The 15,902-nt window shown below is 59.8% G+C and overlaps 1 protein-coding gene and 1 long non-coding RNA gene across 3 annotated transcripts; one reads left to right on the forward strand and one right to left on the reverse strand.

Moving 5' to 3' along the window:
- Nucleotides 1-162: 162 nt before the first annotated feature.
- Nucleotides 163-14,509, reverse strand: COL9A2 (collagen type IX alpha 2 chain). The gene is made up of 32 exons (XM_040619329.1): nucleotides 14,384-14,509; nucleotides 13,149-13,223; nucleotides 11,856-11,891; nucleotides 11,710-11,772; nucleotides 10,632-10,685; nucleotides 10,489-10,524; nucleotides 10,360-10,383; nucleotides 9,993-10,046; nucleotides 9,621-9,674; nucleotides 9,467-9,514; nucleotides 9,201-9,257; nucleotides 9,066-9,119; nucleotides 8,708-8,761; nucleotides 8,261-8,314; nucleotides 8,109-8,162; nucleotides 7,934-7,987; nucleotides 6,830-6,883; nucleotides 6,347-6,400; nucleotides 6,065-6,118; nucleotides 5,613-5,657; nucleotides 5,200-5,253; nucleotides 4,511-4,564; nucleotides 4,165-4,218; nucleotides 4,007-4,078; nucleotides 3,709-3,744; nucleotides 3,566-3,610; nucleotides 3,444-3,476; nucleotides 3,061-3,207; nucleotides 2,762-2,816; nucleotides 2,253-2,441; nucleotides 1,380-1,457; nucleotides 163-950 (listed from the first exon to the last, which is right to left on the reverse strand). The coding sequence occupies exons 1-32, from the start codon at nucleotides 14,453-14,455 to the stop codon at nucleotides 751-753; spliced, it is 2,067 nt and encodes a 688-aa protein (XP_040475263.1). The 5' UTR covers nucleotides 14,456-14,509; the 3' UTR covers nucleotides 163-750.
- LOC121099805 lies at nucleotides 3,585-9,700 on the forward strand. Of its 2 annotated transcripts, XR_005831561.1 has the most exons (5): nucleotides 3,585-3,772; nucleotides 3,872-3,982; nucleotides 5,211-5,276; nucleotides 7,954-8,078; nucleotides 9,491-9,700. It is a non-coding gene; the product is annotated as an uncharacterized LOC121099805 (long non-coding RNA). The 2 variants fall into 2 exon arrangements; XR_005831562.1 differs by lacking the exons at nucleotides 7,954-8,078; nucleotides 9,491-9,700 and adding an exon at nucleotides 5,642-6,469.
- Nucleotides 14,510-15,902: the final 1,393 nt, after the last annotated feature.

The raw sequence follows: 15,902 nt of genomic DNA on the forward strand, positions 1-15,902 counted from the left end.
ATGTACCATGCTGTCCTCAAGCTCACAATTCAGGGTATAACCAGAGGAAGGCACATGCCTCCCCTTGAGGAGCCCCTGACCATCCTGCCCAGACAGTGGTGGCCCAGCAACAACCTCCCGCCCCCAGTCCACCAGGAAGGAAGCCCAGCAACTCCCACCCTCGTTTGTACCCAAGTCAGGGGCTTTTATTTACAGAAAGGCCTGGGTGGATCTCGGGGTGGGTGGGAGGGGGTCATGCCAGGAAGAGAAGGGGAAAGGGTGTTTAAATACTCAGATGGGAGGGAGGCAGGGAGAAAGTAGTCGGGCTAGCTCTAGGACGGCTACCTCAGGGTAGTCCCCCGCCAGCAGTCACCCAGCAAGTTCAGGGGAGGAAGGTGGGATCAGGGACCGGCAGAGACCTCAGTCCACCTGCCCTAAAGAGGATGGCCACTGGAGGATGGCACAGATTAGGGAGACATTTGTTTTGGTAACTTCTGAGTCGTGCTGTGGGAAGGAAAGCCACCCATCTCTTCGGAGCTGGGACTCTCCAGTCACACTTGCCCTGTCTGTTGGCCTCAACCTTTTCATTCCAATGCCCTCCCTTCCCTTCCCCATATTTTAGAATTTCCTTTTCCTCAGGACTCCAGGGTCCCAGACGGAAGGTCCTGGGAAAGCTGGCCTCCTGGTCTGAGGGATGGGATGCATGTCCACCCAGAGGAACCTAGTCCTTTCCCCCCAGGATGCCCGCCAGGCTCTGTCCTGGCCTCATGCTCATGGCCCTTTGATGGATCCAGGCTCCGTGAGGCGTGCAGAGGCGTAGGCTGAGGCTCCAAGGCAGGCCGCAGGCTCACAAAAGCCTGGCAGCCCCACGGGGCCTGGCAGGCCTGGTCGGCCTGCTTCTCCCGGGGCCCCTGGGGACCCTCGAGCTCCATCCTTGCCGTTGATTGCCTGGCCGGGCCGGCCAGGGAGTCCTGTGAAAGGAAGAAGACCAAGACATCAGGGCCTTCTGTGTCACCTGTAGGATTCTAAGTTCCATTCTCCAGGGAGGTGGGGGGCTGGATGAGATCGAGTGAGGCCCTGAAGAGACGGCCCCAGACACAGGTTCTGAGTGAGTCGCATGGCACTGTCTATCACTTCCGACTCCCAGTCAGTGAGGTGGGGAGCAAATGCCTCCTCACTTTCCTGCTTAAAGCAGATTTTGGTGCAAGCCAGAAAGTCCTCAGCATCTCAGCTGTCTAGTTCCCAGCCAGACCCCACCCGGTGCTCCAAGGGGAGGCCAAGGCTGGGTCCGTGGGCCTGAGAGGGCTGAGCAGGAGGCCTCCACGGCAGAGACCCAGGTGTCTGTAGTCATGAGCCGCGGATCTGAGGGGCAGGGCTGCTGGGCAGGGCCCAGGTCTCACCTGGGATCCCCGGGGGCCCAGGCATCCCGGGATGCCCGCGTCCCATCTCTCCCTGGTCACCCTTTTCTCCACGTTTTCCTGCAGAGAAAGAAAGAAGCTATCGTTTTTCAGAACTGGAGAATGTTTTTTCTACTTTGGTTGTGATTTCATTTCTATTTCACACACAGCAATTATTCCTGTTTTCTGCTAGTTTATACTAGGGCAAAATTGGAAATGTCTGCAGAACTGGTTATATAAAGGAAGGTCCAGACAGGATGGAAGGCTAATCAAGTTCATTAGAGGAAAGCGTCTAATAATAATCATCGTAGCCAGCATTTACTATGTGCCAACTCTGCGTAAGTTACCTCCACATGTAATCCTCAGGACAAGCTCTGAGGTGGTTGTTACTAACATCCCCCAGTTTACAGACGATAAATCTAAGGCCCAGGGAGATTATCAGGTAAGTTGTCCAAGTCTACAAGGAGCAAGTTGCGGAGTCTGGACAGACCCTGTCTTGTGACTCTCCAGTTTGCACGCTTTTCTACTTTGCTAACCTGCCTCGGGCTTCCAGAGACACGGAAAGATGTTTATGGGGCACCACTAAGCAAATTTATAACAAAAACAACCCCCCCCCAAAAAAAACCCAAGTTATAAAATAATACATTAATTTCCATCAATTTGCTACTGAGAAGGCAAGCCCAGGAGTCACATACGACTTCTGGAAAACTTTGCTGAGGGAATGGGGGAAAGTGTACTTCATCCTGAGATGGGGGATGATGAAAAAGAAAACAAGGGGCGGAGCCATCCGCCCACCTACCCCATAACCCAACCCAGGCCTGGCCTTGGCGCGTCCAGATAGCCTAGCCCCCACCCCCACCACAGAACAGCACTCACCCTTGGGCCCTGTGTTGCCAATCTGACCCACGGCTCCCACGATGCCAGGAACTCCCCGAGGGCCAGGGTGCCCATGGGGTCCCTGCTTGCCCGGATATCCGGGAGGCCCAGGGGGTCCTGGAGGACCCACCATCCCGACTGCACCCAGGGCCTCCCGCTTGGCACTCACAGCGACCTCTGCCAGTTGCTCTGGAGGAAGGGAGGGAGATGAGAGGTCTCTGAGATGGGGGTCAGCTCGGTAAAACGGGAAGGCAGAGCGTCCCGACGGCCCAGCCCTGGGTGTGCAGCCGCTAAAGTTGCGTGTTTAATCGCGCTTCCTCCGCGGTCTGCGCAAACCGAAGATCCGGTGAGGGCGGAGCTGTACACAGGCCCCCCGCCTCTTGGAAGCAGAGCTGGAAAGAGCGCCCAGGCCTGCAGCCGCTCGGGCAAGGCCACCTGGAGAAGCTCCTGAAGGGTGGCACGGCGCTGACTTGGACTGGGAGGGGGAGGGGTTGCTGCCCCGCCCTCACCTTGCATCATCTTCATCATCACGGTCACGATGTGCTGGTCACTGGCGTCTCGGCCCTGCAGGCAGACGAGGCCTTCCAGGAAGGAGCCCCTGGCTGGCCCCCCTTTCCCCCCCTCCCGGAAGTATATGCAGATCTGACTGAAATCCCTCCTGCCGCGCCCACCCCCAACCCGTCCGCTGTGGGGCCTGGAACCAGCCTCGGGGAAGCCAGCTGGCTGCGGGAACTCCCAGCCTTTGGGGCATCAGCAGCACCGCAGAGGGATTTCCTCGCGGGAGACTCCCGGCTGGGGGAGGACTCACCGCCACGCCCTGTCTCCCGGGCAGTCCCGGCACGCCTCGGTCTCCAGCCAGTCCTCGAGGGCCGGGGGGCCCGGGGTAGCCCTGCACCCCCGGGGCGCCCGCATCCCCGCTGGGGCCCGGGTAGCCGGGCTCTCCGCGGACTCCTTGCTGCGGGGGCGGGGGCGGGGGCGGGGGGCGGGGGGCGGTGCAGAGCAGGGGTGAGAGCAAGACCGCGCGGGGCGGGAGAGGGGCGGAGGTGGAGAGGGGAGGGGGAGGGAGAGGGGAGGGGGAGGGGGCGGGGGGATGGTTAGAGGAGGAGGCCCGGATGGCGGCGGTCCCGGTCAGTGCCCAGGGCAGGGGGTGGCGGGACAGGAAGAAGGCGGCGTCGCAGGGGCTGGACTCACCTGCCCCTTGGGCCCCGGCTCGCCAGACTCGCCCTGCAGGTACACGGCAGCTCGGTCACGACCCTCCGAAGCCCCCGGGTCCGCCCCCCGCCCCGCCGGTCGCCCCCGCGCAGCCCACTCACCTTCTCGCCTTTCTCTCCCCGGAGGCCGGCCACCCCCGGGTCGCCCTGCAAATGAAGCACAGCGAGTCAGCGCACCTGCGGACCCCCACCGGCCGCCGCCGCCGCCGCCTGGGACCCGGGGAAGGGGAGGCGCTGGTACTCACCACGCTGCCGCGGGGTCCGGTCTTCCCCGGGGAGCCCTGCAGCAAGCCGGGAGTCAGGGACTAGGTGAGTTCCCCTCTCCCGGGACGGTTGGGTCCACGGGGTCCCCCACCACCACCCCTGGGTCCTGGCCACACCCGTCTGCAGCTCCGCCTCGCCCCCCAGGGCCGCGGGGGACCCGCCCCATTACTTTTTCCAGGAAGACCTGGAGCGCTCAGGAAGGACCTAACTGAGGTCCATCCCTCCACCCCGCAGGTCTTGGGGCCTCTTTTCCAGGTATTTTCCAACCCCATTTGGTACCTTGTCTCCCTTGATGCCTGGCAAGCCTTGGGGCCCTGGAATTCCGGGGGGCCCCTGCTCCCCCTTGGGGCCCTGAGGAGAAAAGAACCCAGAGCAGTAAATCAAATGAGGTGCCCAGACTTGCTCCCCACTGCCCCTCACAGCTGGCCTCCACTAACCTGCCGTCCTTGAGGGCCTGGCTGCCCCACTGGTCCCCTCTCACCCTGGTCACCCTGAAACAGAAAGAGAGGATGACCCACCAACAATCAGCTGGGGCACCCCCTCCTCAGCCCCCTCTCCAGCCCCCCCGCCCCTGCTGGTCAGGATGCCCTCCATTCCTCCTGTCCCAGCGTGGAGGTCCCTTGCTCCACTTCACAGACCAGCGGACTGGGGCCCTTGCTGGGAAGGCCTCAAACGGGCTGGGCTGGACTAGGCGGGCGCTGGAGCCATTGATGGGACCCAGATCCTGGGTGCAGTAGTGCCAGCTGCTGCCAGGGCCCCTGGGGGAGGGGGAACCACTGTTACCTTCTGCCCTAGGATGCCTTGGGGTCCGATTTCTCCTTGAGGTCCTGGCTCTCCCTGGGGGACGGAAATTGGGAGTAAGCAGTAGGCTTGGTTGGATCCCTCCCTTCCACAGCTGGCTAACCCCTACCCACCCTGGGTCTCAGCTAACTCCCTTCCTCAGGGAAGCCTTCCCTTATCCCCTGTTCTTTGGGTCCCTGTACTTTTCCTTCAGTAGGACCCCACACAGTTGTAGTTAGCCATCATGTGATCATATGTTCAAGATCTCTCTTCTCCACTAAACTCTAAGTTCTGTCTGAGTAGGAGACTGTCTCAGCATTTAACATATTGCAGGTATTTGGTGAATGTTTATGGAATGAATGAATGAATGAATGAATGAATGAATGAATGACTCTGCTGTATTCTTAGCCCCAGTAAGCTTGGCTATCTGAGGAGGTCATGCCCATACGGGACAGAGCTAATGCCCACCATCACTGCATCGCACGTAGAGAAACAAGGACCCAGAGAGGAAAAGGGAGTGTCCCTGAGTCAGTGGGTCAGTGGCACAGCCCAGACTGGCATCTAGGGCACCCCCCAAACTAGGGCTTCAGCCCACACTCTCACTCTCACCCAGGCCCATAGGCTGAGTGCAGGGTCTTCAGGCCTGGGAGGGGAACCAATGCAAGAGCTTGTGTCAGGGGAAGAGCACTTACTTCCTTCCCAGGAGGACCAGAGAATCCAGGGAGGCCCTGCTGGCCTGGTTCACCCTGCAGGAAAACACAGATTTAAGGTGAGTCGGGGGTGGGGGGGGGCGGGGACCATCAAGCCCTTGACCTTGGAGAAGCCTGATGAACCCTAAACAGAATCTAGAATCACATGAATTGGGGAGAAGATGTTCTTGGTCAGGTCCTCTGGATTGGGAGCCCTGCCATCCTGTCTGCACAGAGGGTGGGCGGAAGTGGTAGAAGGGAGGTGGTTAGGCCTGAGGGACTTGTGTCCAGGCCACGTCCTTGAGCCTGGGGCGAGGCCCGGGCCTTGCAGTCTTTTAGTCATGCCCCCGAACCCTGTCCGCGGGCTCCCTTGCTCCCATGAAGCCAATTCTTTCCCCAGCTTGGAGTCACCTTACCTTGTCTCCTGGGCCTCCTTTTGTCCCAGGCTGGCCCGGCACACCCTGGGGAAAGAAGTTGGTATCAGTTTCTACCCTGGCATTGGGGAGCCCCAGGCACTGGCTGCTTTACCTCCCACCCCCAATCCAGATCCCCTCCCTTCTTCAGCCCTGGCTGTGGGAGCTGAACCACAGGAGGCCACAGGAGGCCCAGCCATGGCAACTGGAATGGTCAAAGAGAAGGCTGGAGCAACTGTCCAAACGATGAGGCCTAAGCCAGGCCAGAGGCCACAGAAGTGGTGATAGTGGTGATGAGGCCTGGGCTGGGTGGGGACAAGGACTAGAGCAAGGACCCTGGGTGTGTGGATTTCTGCCTCATCAGCCACTCATGGCACCATGGGGAAGTGGGCAACACTGAGGAGGAGAAGCAATTTGCCCATGGGGCAGCCCCCGGGACTCCACCCCATACTCACCGCTAGGCCCTGGTGGCCTTGGTTTCCTGGCCGCCCCGCCTGTCCTGCATTGCCCTGCGAGAGACAGAGAACCAGAGGCACAAATGAAAGCTCCAGCTAGAGGGTCCATGGCTTCCACCCAAGTGCAAGTAGGGAAACAGGCCCAGAGGTGAGCAGGGATGTGTCAGGGACACACTTGAGGATCCCAGGCTCCTAGGCCTCGGGGATCAGTGTGATAAGACTCAGGGCCTGAGGTGGGAGGGGCCCTGACCCTCCCAACCCACCAGAGGTCCCCACTCCTACCTTTAAGCCAGGTATGCCTGGGGTCCCGTCCTTGCCATCAATGCCTGGGGGGCCCTGCTCAGAGGGAAAGTTGAAGGGAGACTCAGTGGGGAGATACCTGGGGTCAGGCCACCCACCCATGTCCCTCTGTGACAGCTGCAGTGTGCAGGTTGGAAGTGGGTCTGTTTATCTCGAGAACCCCCACCAGCCAACTGGGAGAGGGGAGCAGAAATAGGAAAAGGATTTGGGGGGATGGACCACAGTCTTTCCTCTGTGTGGGTGACAGGTGTCCCAGATGGCCGCAAGCTTCCCCAAATCTCTGCTGCATCGCCATGTGCCATATTTACGGGTGAAAGAACTAAGGCACAACAAGAGGGCATTTCCCAAGGTCACAGAGCAGCGCGCCTTCAACAGAGTTCAGTCTAGAATCTCAGGCTCCTCATCCTCTAGGAGCTTGGACAGAGTTGACCCCGCTCTCTGTCTGGGTAGACCCGGGCCACTTACGGTTGCTCCCTTCGGGCCTGTTATTCCCTGGGGTCCTCGAACACCTTGGCTGCCCTGCAAGTAGATAGAAATGAGGTCACCTTCAGGATGCTGAACCCATGCCTGCCTGTTCAGAGAGGGGAGCAGCTGAGAACAGTGACCTCCGGGTCCCAGGCTCCCTCTTGGCACAGGCCACACTGTGCAGGGGCTGGAGGAGGGGGGCCTGGGAGGGAGTAGAGGTAGCGCCGAGCTGAGGGGCCTGCTGGGCTGAGCAGTACAGGGAAGGAGCCAGGACTCACTGAGACCCCCTTCATCTGCACTCTGATGTGTGGGCTTTGTTTGGGTCTTGATTTGAACAAGAACCCCGAAGAGACATTTTTGAGATAATTGGGAAACACGGAACACAGACTGGCTATTTGCTGATATTAAGGAATCATTGATAATTTTGTTGGTATGATAATGAATGATACTGTGATTATGTGAGGAAAAGGCCTTATTTTTAAGAGAGGCATACAGAAGTATTTTGGGGTGAAAAGACATGATATTAAGGAATTTGCTTGAAAATATGAGCAACAGAGTGGTGGATTGAGTGTGGCAAAATGTCGATTTGGGGAGACATGTATATGGAGGTTCATTATATAATTCTCTCTACTTTTATGTATGTTTAAAATGTACATAATTTTAAAAAGTTTACTTTCTGCTCAATTTTTCTATAAACTCAAAACTGCTCAAAAATAAAGTCTATTAATTAAAAAAAAAGTTAAGAGAATTGGGATGTGGACCAAATCCCATTAGCCCCATGGCTGATTTGCTGGAATTTCATTGTCTGGCCACAGCGAGCCTGGGACTGGATCCCGTGGCCTCTCCCAAATTGAATTTGATCAGCACCGGCTGGGCTTGCAGGAGTGGGGGCTGGTGGGGTGACTGGGCACCAGTCACTCACCCACAGACACTGAGTAACACACGCACACACACCCATGCATCCGCACAGACACAGAGTAGCACATACTCACACACATGCAGCCACAGAGACACACAGAGTAATGCACACATCCGCTCATGAGCCCTGGGGGAGGGGGAGCTGAGTCCCGCCCCGTACTCTCCAGGGTCCCTGAGTGGACTTACCACATCACCCTTCTCCCCAGCTCGGCCTGGTGGCCCCCGTGGACCTTCCTCACCCTGGCAAGAAGGACAAACAGGAATCCAGATCACACGGGCTCAGGGGGCGCCACACTCCCTTTGCACCCCCAGGATCTCCAGCCTGGAGGAGGTAGGTTTGCAGGAGCAAGAGGACACTTACTGGTGACCCAGCAGCACCAATGGAGCCCACCATGCCTTTGTACCCATGAGGACCCTGCGGAGAGGAAAGGGTTACAGTCAGTCCTTGGCTGGGCCCCAGAGGCCAGAGCGCTGGTCATGACAACTCTTGTGGTCCACTCCCGACTTACTTACCGTCTCTCCTTTGGGTCCCTCCATGCCGGGGTAGCCCCTGATGCCCTGGGGACCCTGTCAAGACAGAAGAATGACAGCAATGGCAATTTCAAGGCCCACTTCATCATATGTTCTCTGACCCCCACCCCTGATTGTCACAGCGCCCCTCTGAGACAGGCAGCATAGTCCCTATCTCAGAGAGGGACACTGAGGCTCAGAATGGGGGACGGACTCCCCAGGTCACTCAGGGGACAGAGGCAAAGCCTGGGCCTCAGCTGCGTCTTCTGGCTGACAGTCTTGGTTCCTGTCCCCCAGTTTCTGACAGACTCACCTGCCCTCTCCCCACCCAGAGACATGCCAACTGGACACAGGGGTTTCTTTCACAGGCTGGAGGCCAGACCAAGGGAATGGTTCTACTAAGCTCTCCCAGGATGAGGAGGGGAGGGCCCGAGGGGGAGTGTTCCTTACCGGTGGTCCGGGGATGCCTTGCTCTCCAGAGGCACCCACATCTCCCTTGGGACCCTATGGGGCAGGAATGAGTGATCAGACAGGCATGCAGATCAAGAGACAAACATACAGACAACCGAAGATACCATTCCCTTCCCAGAAAAAGCAGACGGGAAGGACCCTAAAACCCATATAGTCCCATGTGACGGATGGGGAAATGGAGGTCCAGCAAGGAGAAGGTACTTGCCTGGGGACACAGTGACCTAGAACACGGGCCTCCTGCCTCTCAGCTCAAGAATCGGTCCCCAGAGACCCACAGGGGAAGGAGAAGAGATGAAGAAGCGGGGGCTCTTGTAAGGCCCTCTTCCCACACACTTACCGGCTTCCCCTGGCGGCCAGAATCTCCCAGAGCCCCGCGTTTGCCAGGATGCCCCTGAAGGGAAGGGGGGAACTCCATGTGAGGTCCCCTCCCAACCACTTCTCTGCCCCCCAAAGACGTAGGCCGGTAGCTTACCTTCACTCCCTGCAGCCCTGGGGGGCCTTTCACCCCCGCTGGACAGTTGGTTGGACACTGGAAAGAAAATCCCACCGGGTTCTGTTGTCACCGGCCTGCCTCAGGCTAGCTGGGCAGTGATTCTCCATCTTGCCAACTCCCAAACCCTCCTCTCACCCCACTTGGTTGAACTTCTGTGCCGCAGCCCCTCCCCATCCCCCTGACTCTACCTCCAAAGAGGACCCACCCCTTCCCCACATTAGCCCCGCCCCAGGGCCACCTCTCACCAAGAAATCCGCGCTGCCTTCCAGGCCCTGGATGGTTCCGGGTCGGCCCTGAGAGGAGGTGTATGAAGATGGAGGCTCACCCGAACCTTTCCCACCCCAGGCTTGTGCCAAAGACTCCCGTCCTTACCGCTGTGGGAAGTTTGAGGACACTTACCGGTTTGCCGGGTGGCCCTGGGGGCCCTGATGGTCCCTCTGGTCCAGGATCCCCCTGGAAGCAAGAGGGGCCAAAATCATATTCCCATCCGGCTCTGCCAGGGTTACTCTGCCCCCTCCTCCAGTCCCTGCTACTGCCCTGCCCACCCTGTCCTCTAGGTTGCCTTCTGAGATCTGGGATGGCCCCAGTCCTTGGTTTCCCTGAAAGACCTATAGCCGAGTGGGCTCAGCAGAAGGGGTTTCTGTCCCAGACCTAAAAGAGCTCCCTGCTGGCCAGAAGGAGGCCCAGGAACTGCTGGCAAGACTGCCCAGCTTGCCAGCTTGGAGGTAAAGGGCAGGAGGCAGAGTGAGGAAAGGGGTGGCTGGGGCTCACCTTGGGGCCTGTGATTCCAATCTCACCCGGGAGGCCGACAGGTCCAGGTGGCCCCTAGGAGCAGAGGCGTCACTGGCCAGGGTGCCTCAGAGGGTTAGCCCACCCTGATACACAGGTAGGGACTGGTACCTAGAGGCCCCTTTCCCACTTTTCCTTTGCAACCAAGCCCAGAGAGACCAACAGCTTAGGGCTTTAAGGGCCAGAGATAGGCCCAGCATGACCTGGCCCAGAGTTCTGCACGTCTTCCCATTCCTGACACCATCACAGCATGCTGGCCCCTCCCCTGGATGGCTAGTCCCCCGGAAGCCCTTCTGTTTCCTCCTTCCCCAAGAGTCCCAGGGGCCCTGTCCCATCCAGGAGGACTTACAGGAGGTCCAGCAAAGCCAGGGCCCTGGAACAGAAGGAAAGGAGATTGGGTTCATGACTCCTTCTGCAAGTGGCCTCCCCACCGGCACCCACCAAAGGGTCCCTTGAAGCCCTTGCAGATTACACTCACCGGCAGGCCAGGGGGACCTGGGAGCCCGGGCTGGCCCTGGAAGAGCAATGGGAGAGGCTCAGAGGCTGGGTCTCCTGGTCCCTGCTCCTCTCTACTACAGCCCCTCCCCCGGACCGCCCACGCCCAGTCCCCAGGCCACTTACCTTGACTCCAGGGATCCCCACGGGGCCAGGTTCCCCCTTGGCTCCAGTTAGACCCTGGGGAAGAAAGAGATGGTAGATCAGTGAAGGGCAAACCTGCTCCCTGAACCCTGGGACAAGCCAGGGCCTGAGGTCTCTCCTGGGTGGGCCCAAGCTGCCTTTCACTCCACTCCATGAAGGCCAAGGGGCCTCAACACCTTGTTTTCTCTTCCCCAGTTCCCACAGCAACCCTGGGAGGCACGCAGGCAGAACGATTACCCTCTTTTGAAAGATGAGAAACCATGGCCCAAGGATTTGTCTGCACAGGACTCACACCTCCCAGTTTAGGAGCCTGGTAGACCTAGCGGTAGGTCTGGATGGGCCATTTTCTTGCTGTCTGCCCTTGGCAACTTTTTCTGAACCTTAGTGTTCACATCTGCAAAATGGGTTAATCGTGTTCACCTCTCTGCATAGATGTGAGAACCACTGTGCTAGTGGAAAGCCATGCACTTTTTAATCTTTGCAGGGTGTTGAAAATTTGGAGAGGCCCTGGTGGTTGCTCATAGCCCCGATGACACTTCTTGAGCCAGCAGGACAAAGGCAACTCATGAGACCTCTTTTTCCTCCCCTTTTAGTGATTGACCCAAGTGTATTCCTCAATCAGACAACTGTCCCAATGGTCCTGGCTGTGTCCAGAATCCCATGACCTTGGGCCCCTGGGAATTCTGTGGTATCAGCCAATAATCCTCCTCTCCTGAGTTACTCCTGGGGCTGTGAGGGGGTGGGTATGGCAGGGAAGGGGGAAGGAAAGGACCGCTCCATCCACAGCATGCAGTCTGCTATTTGGAGGCCAGAAATGTGAGACTAAATCCTGGCTGCAGCCGATGAACAGAACCCTCTTTGGCCCCCCATGTGCCCGTGATTCATGCTTCTGGGGTGGCCGGGAGGTCACAAGTCATAGGAAGGTGAAGGGAACTCATAGCTATACAGTCTCCATCCTGCTGCCCTGCTCTGAACAGAAGAGAGGGGAAGATGGCAGAACTGGGCTCTGGAAGTCAGTGAGTTGAGCCCTAACTGCTTTAGCAGACACTCGGGTACTCACGTCAATCCCAGGCTTCCCGTCTGGCCCATCCGGCCCTGCTTTGCCAGGCTCTCCCTTAGGTCCCTTAAACACAGAGGTGGGGCAGATATTAGTCAGAGGAGGGCAAGAACTGGAAAGGTCAAAGGTCAAAGAGGAAAAGTACTCACCGGAGGGCCAGCTTTCCCGGGGGGCCCCTTGTCACCCTGCAAGATACAAGTTGGTCAGATAGCACCCCGTGGCTCAAGCTAACCCAAATGGGCACATGCAGGCCCTGGCTGGCTGGCCCCACAGGCCACTTTCCTCACTCTCTTCTCTTCCGCCCTGGGTCCCCTCAGCCTTGCGTTGTTTGTTTGTTTTGAAAGTAGCTCCTTTTCCCTCAAAACAAAACAAAAACAAAAACCCAAACATAGGTGGATTGAGATGAGCCCCAGCCAGACTAGAGAGGGTGCTGTCAACATGCAAGAGGGTTAGAGACACACCGGTGTAGCTGAGGTGCCCATTACGAGACCCACAGAGAGGGCTGCGAGTCCACGTTACCCCAGGGAGTGGGTGCCTCTTGGACTTGGGTAAGTGTGGGAGAAACCTGGGACTTTCAGAAAAACATGAAGGGGAGGTGAGCCGGGTGGGCAGTAGCTCTTTTTTGGATTGGGGTCAGGAAAAGAAGAGACTGGGGCAAGGACAAGGACCAAGAGGGCCTAGAAAGGGGGCAGATTCCGTGTGTTCCCAAGGCAGGAAGGACCTTCTTCCCCAGCGACAAAGGACTCGTGGTGGAGGACAGACAGGGCCTGTGGAGTCACATTCAGCCCCAGAGAGGCCTTCTGGCAGTCCAGGGCCTGCAGCAGCCAGAGAGCCTGGCAGGGACCCAGCGCCCTGTGTGTGGAGGGTGGGGGCACCAGGTTGAATAGAAGTCTGTCCAGATGGGTAAACATGGGGCTGCCCTCCTGGGGGAGCCTCCTGAATGAGGCATTTAGCCGTCCCCATGCTAGGGAGGCCAGGGAACAAGGCCTGCTGGTTCTAAATCAGGGAGAAAAAATGCAAAGGAAGAGACAGGAGTCTGGCTTCAGCGGGTCAGCGGTCTGACCAAGGCTTCCAAGCCACCCTGAAGAAGCATCCAGACGTGCCAGGGGGCAGGGTGAGAGGTTAAGACGTCTCCCATCCCAAAAAAGACGGGAGAGTAGAGGTGGGGGATAAGGAATCGCTGTGAGCTCGGCGGGCAGACGAACAGCAGCTCCTTGTCCGCGGGCGGTTATAACGGGCTCTGCATCTCAGGGCTACTTTGAGGTTTTCGAGGAACAAACGGGCTCCTTGTGGCGCAGGCCGGCGCCGCCTACTGACCACAGGGGGGCGCTGCATCTCCAGGCACAGACCCCACCACCAGCGCTCCCGCCCCCGGCCCGGCTCACAAAGTTCCCCTTTGTCCGCAGCTTCCCTCCCCCTCGCGTCCCAGGTTAGAGACTCACGTCGATGCCGTCAGATCCAGGCACTCCCGGCGGCCCTGGGGGACCCGGGGGCCCCGGTTCTCCGGGCGGACCTCTCTGAAAGCACACACAGGGGTGCAGCCCTCAGACTGTGCGGGGAGCCGGGAGTCCCAGCGGCGAGCCTCCCCGGGAAACCTCTGTGGACCGCGCTGTGCCCCACTACGTAATTCATCTTGCAGAATGCTCAGAACTGGGAGGCGGATACTATTACGAGCCCCAGTTTGCAGCTGAGGAAATAGGCTCAGAAAGATTAGGAATGATTACAGAGAGTCCGTGGTGGAGCCAGGATTCCGGGCTGAGTCCGCCCGCCTCCTTGCACGGGACCGCGGTGTCGCGGTGGGGAGGCACGACTGAATCACAGACGGTAGGCGGGGGACTGCCCAGCAGACAGCTGGCGCCAATGAATGGCTGCTCGTACCATTATAGTTAGATGACCAACAGGTATAGAGGGTGAGTAGGTACCCCTCCCTCTCCCCCTAGTGCGGATAAACCCGCAAGAAAAGTGAGGGCGGCGCGGGGAGAGGGGGCGAAGGGAGGGGAAGCCTGTTCTCCCTTCCCCTCAGAGCACCGCTCTCCAGCACCGATCCTCCATCCTCCCTTGGGTTGTCCCCTTATAGCGGGCGGCCCCGACCCAGGCAGGGGGCCCGCGCCCGCCAGGTGCCCGCGGCCTTCGGCGGCAGAGAGCTGCCAGCCTGGCGCCCGGCCACCGCCCCGTCGCGCCCCCGTCCCGTTAGGCCCCCAGCCCCCCGGCGGCCCTCGGCAGCGCGTCGGGGGAGCCGGAGCGGGAGCGGGGCGGAGGGGCAGCCGCCGGCGGGGAGCGGCGTCTGGCTGGAGCCGGCGCCCCCTGAGAGGAGGCGGGGCGGAGGCTGCGGAGCCCCGTGAATGGGCACCATTGTCTCCCCCGCCACCTGGGCTCTCGGGGCTGCCAGGACCGGGCGCCAGCTCCTGGCCACGCTGCCTGTCCCAGGCTGGGCCGAGCGTCTCCGGGCAGGGTCCCTCTGGCTCCCCCGCTCGTCCGCCTCCTTTGGCGGCGCCGGGACGCGCCCCCGGGGCGCACCCACCGAGGGAACGTGCGCCGCGGGGCTGCGCCCAGCCGGAGGGAGGGTGCCAGGCGAGCGCGGAGACAGGCCGCGCCCTGCACCAGCCTCCCGGGTCCCGCGCCCCAGACCCCACTCCACGCACCCCGGCTCCCTCGCGGGGGCGGCCGCGGGACTTACGATCTGCGCCAGGGCGAGCCCGAGCACCTGGAGGAGCAGCAGGAGGCTGCGGGGGGCGGCCGCGGCGGCCATGGCGGGCGGCGGGGCGCGGAGGACGGGTGCCCGGGTCCACGCTCGTCCGGGCCCGCAGAGGCTCCCGGTGCGGCGGCGCAGGCTGCTCTCGGACGGGGCGGGCCGGGCCGCCTGAATATGCTGCGGGGCGGGGCGGGGGCCGCGGGGTCTGTCACCTGAGAGGGCCGGGGGGAGGGAGGCCGGCGCCCTGCGCCCAGCTCCGCCCCGCTCCGTCCCGCAGCCCGTGCCCACCCTCTGCCCGCCGAGGAGCGGCCGGGGCGCAGGACTCGGACCGTGGTCCCGTTTCTCTGGGGGGAGGCACAGGGCCGGCCGAGGTCCCCCTCCAGCCTGACCTCCAGGGGCCCGGCACCTTCCCCCTGACCCGCAGCCCGCGCCCGATCGCTTGACCCGTCCTCAGCCTCTTCTGCCTGCGAGCCCTGGCCTGGGTCCATCCTCTCTCCTCCAGGGTCCAGGCCGAGGGCGAGCCTTAGGTCCCGCAGACCTTGTGGCAGAGGCCTCCACCCACCTCGCTCAACTCCGCAGACGCTCGGGCCTCTTCGGTCTGAAAACGTACCAAAGCCTTTCCTCGATCAGCCATGCTGGGAATACTCCCACCCACCTTCTTGCTTCACCGCTAACTCCGCTGACCGTGCCCCACTTGCAAACTCATCTCTCTCTCACCTCCCTGCTGCCGCCCCCGCTGGGGGGTCAGTCTCTTGGAGGTCACCAGTGAGGCCTGGTCCCTCTTCAGTGCCCCCTGAAACACTGGAGCTCCTCTTGCTCCTGGAACTGCCCTCGGCGGTTCTCTCCTTGAAGCCTTCCCTGCCCAGGCTTCCACCCTCCAGCCCTCCTCCTTCTGTTGCCTTTTCTTCCCTGCAGCTCCTTGAAGCACCACAGTCTCTCTGGCCTGGCTTTCTCTCGCTGGGGGTAACCTCCTCCATGAAACGACCAGCCCCCTATTGACCAGAGTTTCCAAAGCCCGCCTGTCCAGCATCGCCTCTCTTCCAGTCTCTAAGCTTCCTTTTCACTCACTTAAGCAATATTGGTAAAGTGCATTGGAATCTGTCACTAACTACGACCACGGGCACTTTGAATTGGATACTGTCTCAGTTTCCTCATCTGTAAAAGGGGCTAATGATAGTCCCTACCTTACAGGGTTTTCGTGGAGATTGGATTAGATGATGCATAGAAGTACTTAGCTTAGCAGCAGCACATAGTAGGTGCTTCATAAATCTTGGCTTTCATTGTGATTTGTGGAGGACATTTTGTTTACCAGTCCTGTACACAGTGTGGGGGAGAAAAACCACAAGATCAGCTAAAATAGTCAAGGAGAAAACCCTCTGGAACCTGGGAAAGTCCAACCCCACGCAGAACACGAGCAAAGGGCGCTGGGCTTTGAGAGGGGTTTCTGGAGCTGAGTCTGGGAGAAAGGGGGCTTGAGAGAATTTGATTGCTCTGCCTCACAGAG

The sequence above is a fragment of the Ursus maritimus genome, unplaced genomic scaffold, assembly GCF_017311325.1.
Source record: "Ursus maritimus isolate PB19 unplaced genomic scaffold, ASM1731132v1 scaffold_32, whole genome shotgun sequence".
NCBI lineage: Eukaryota > Metazoa > Chordata > Mammalia > Carnivora > Ursidae > Ursus > Ursus maritimus.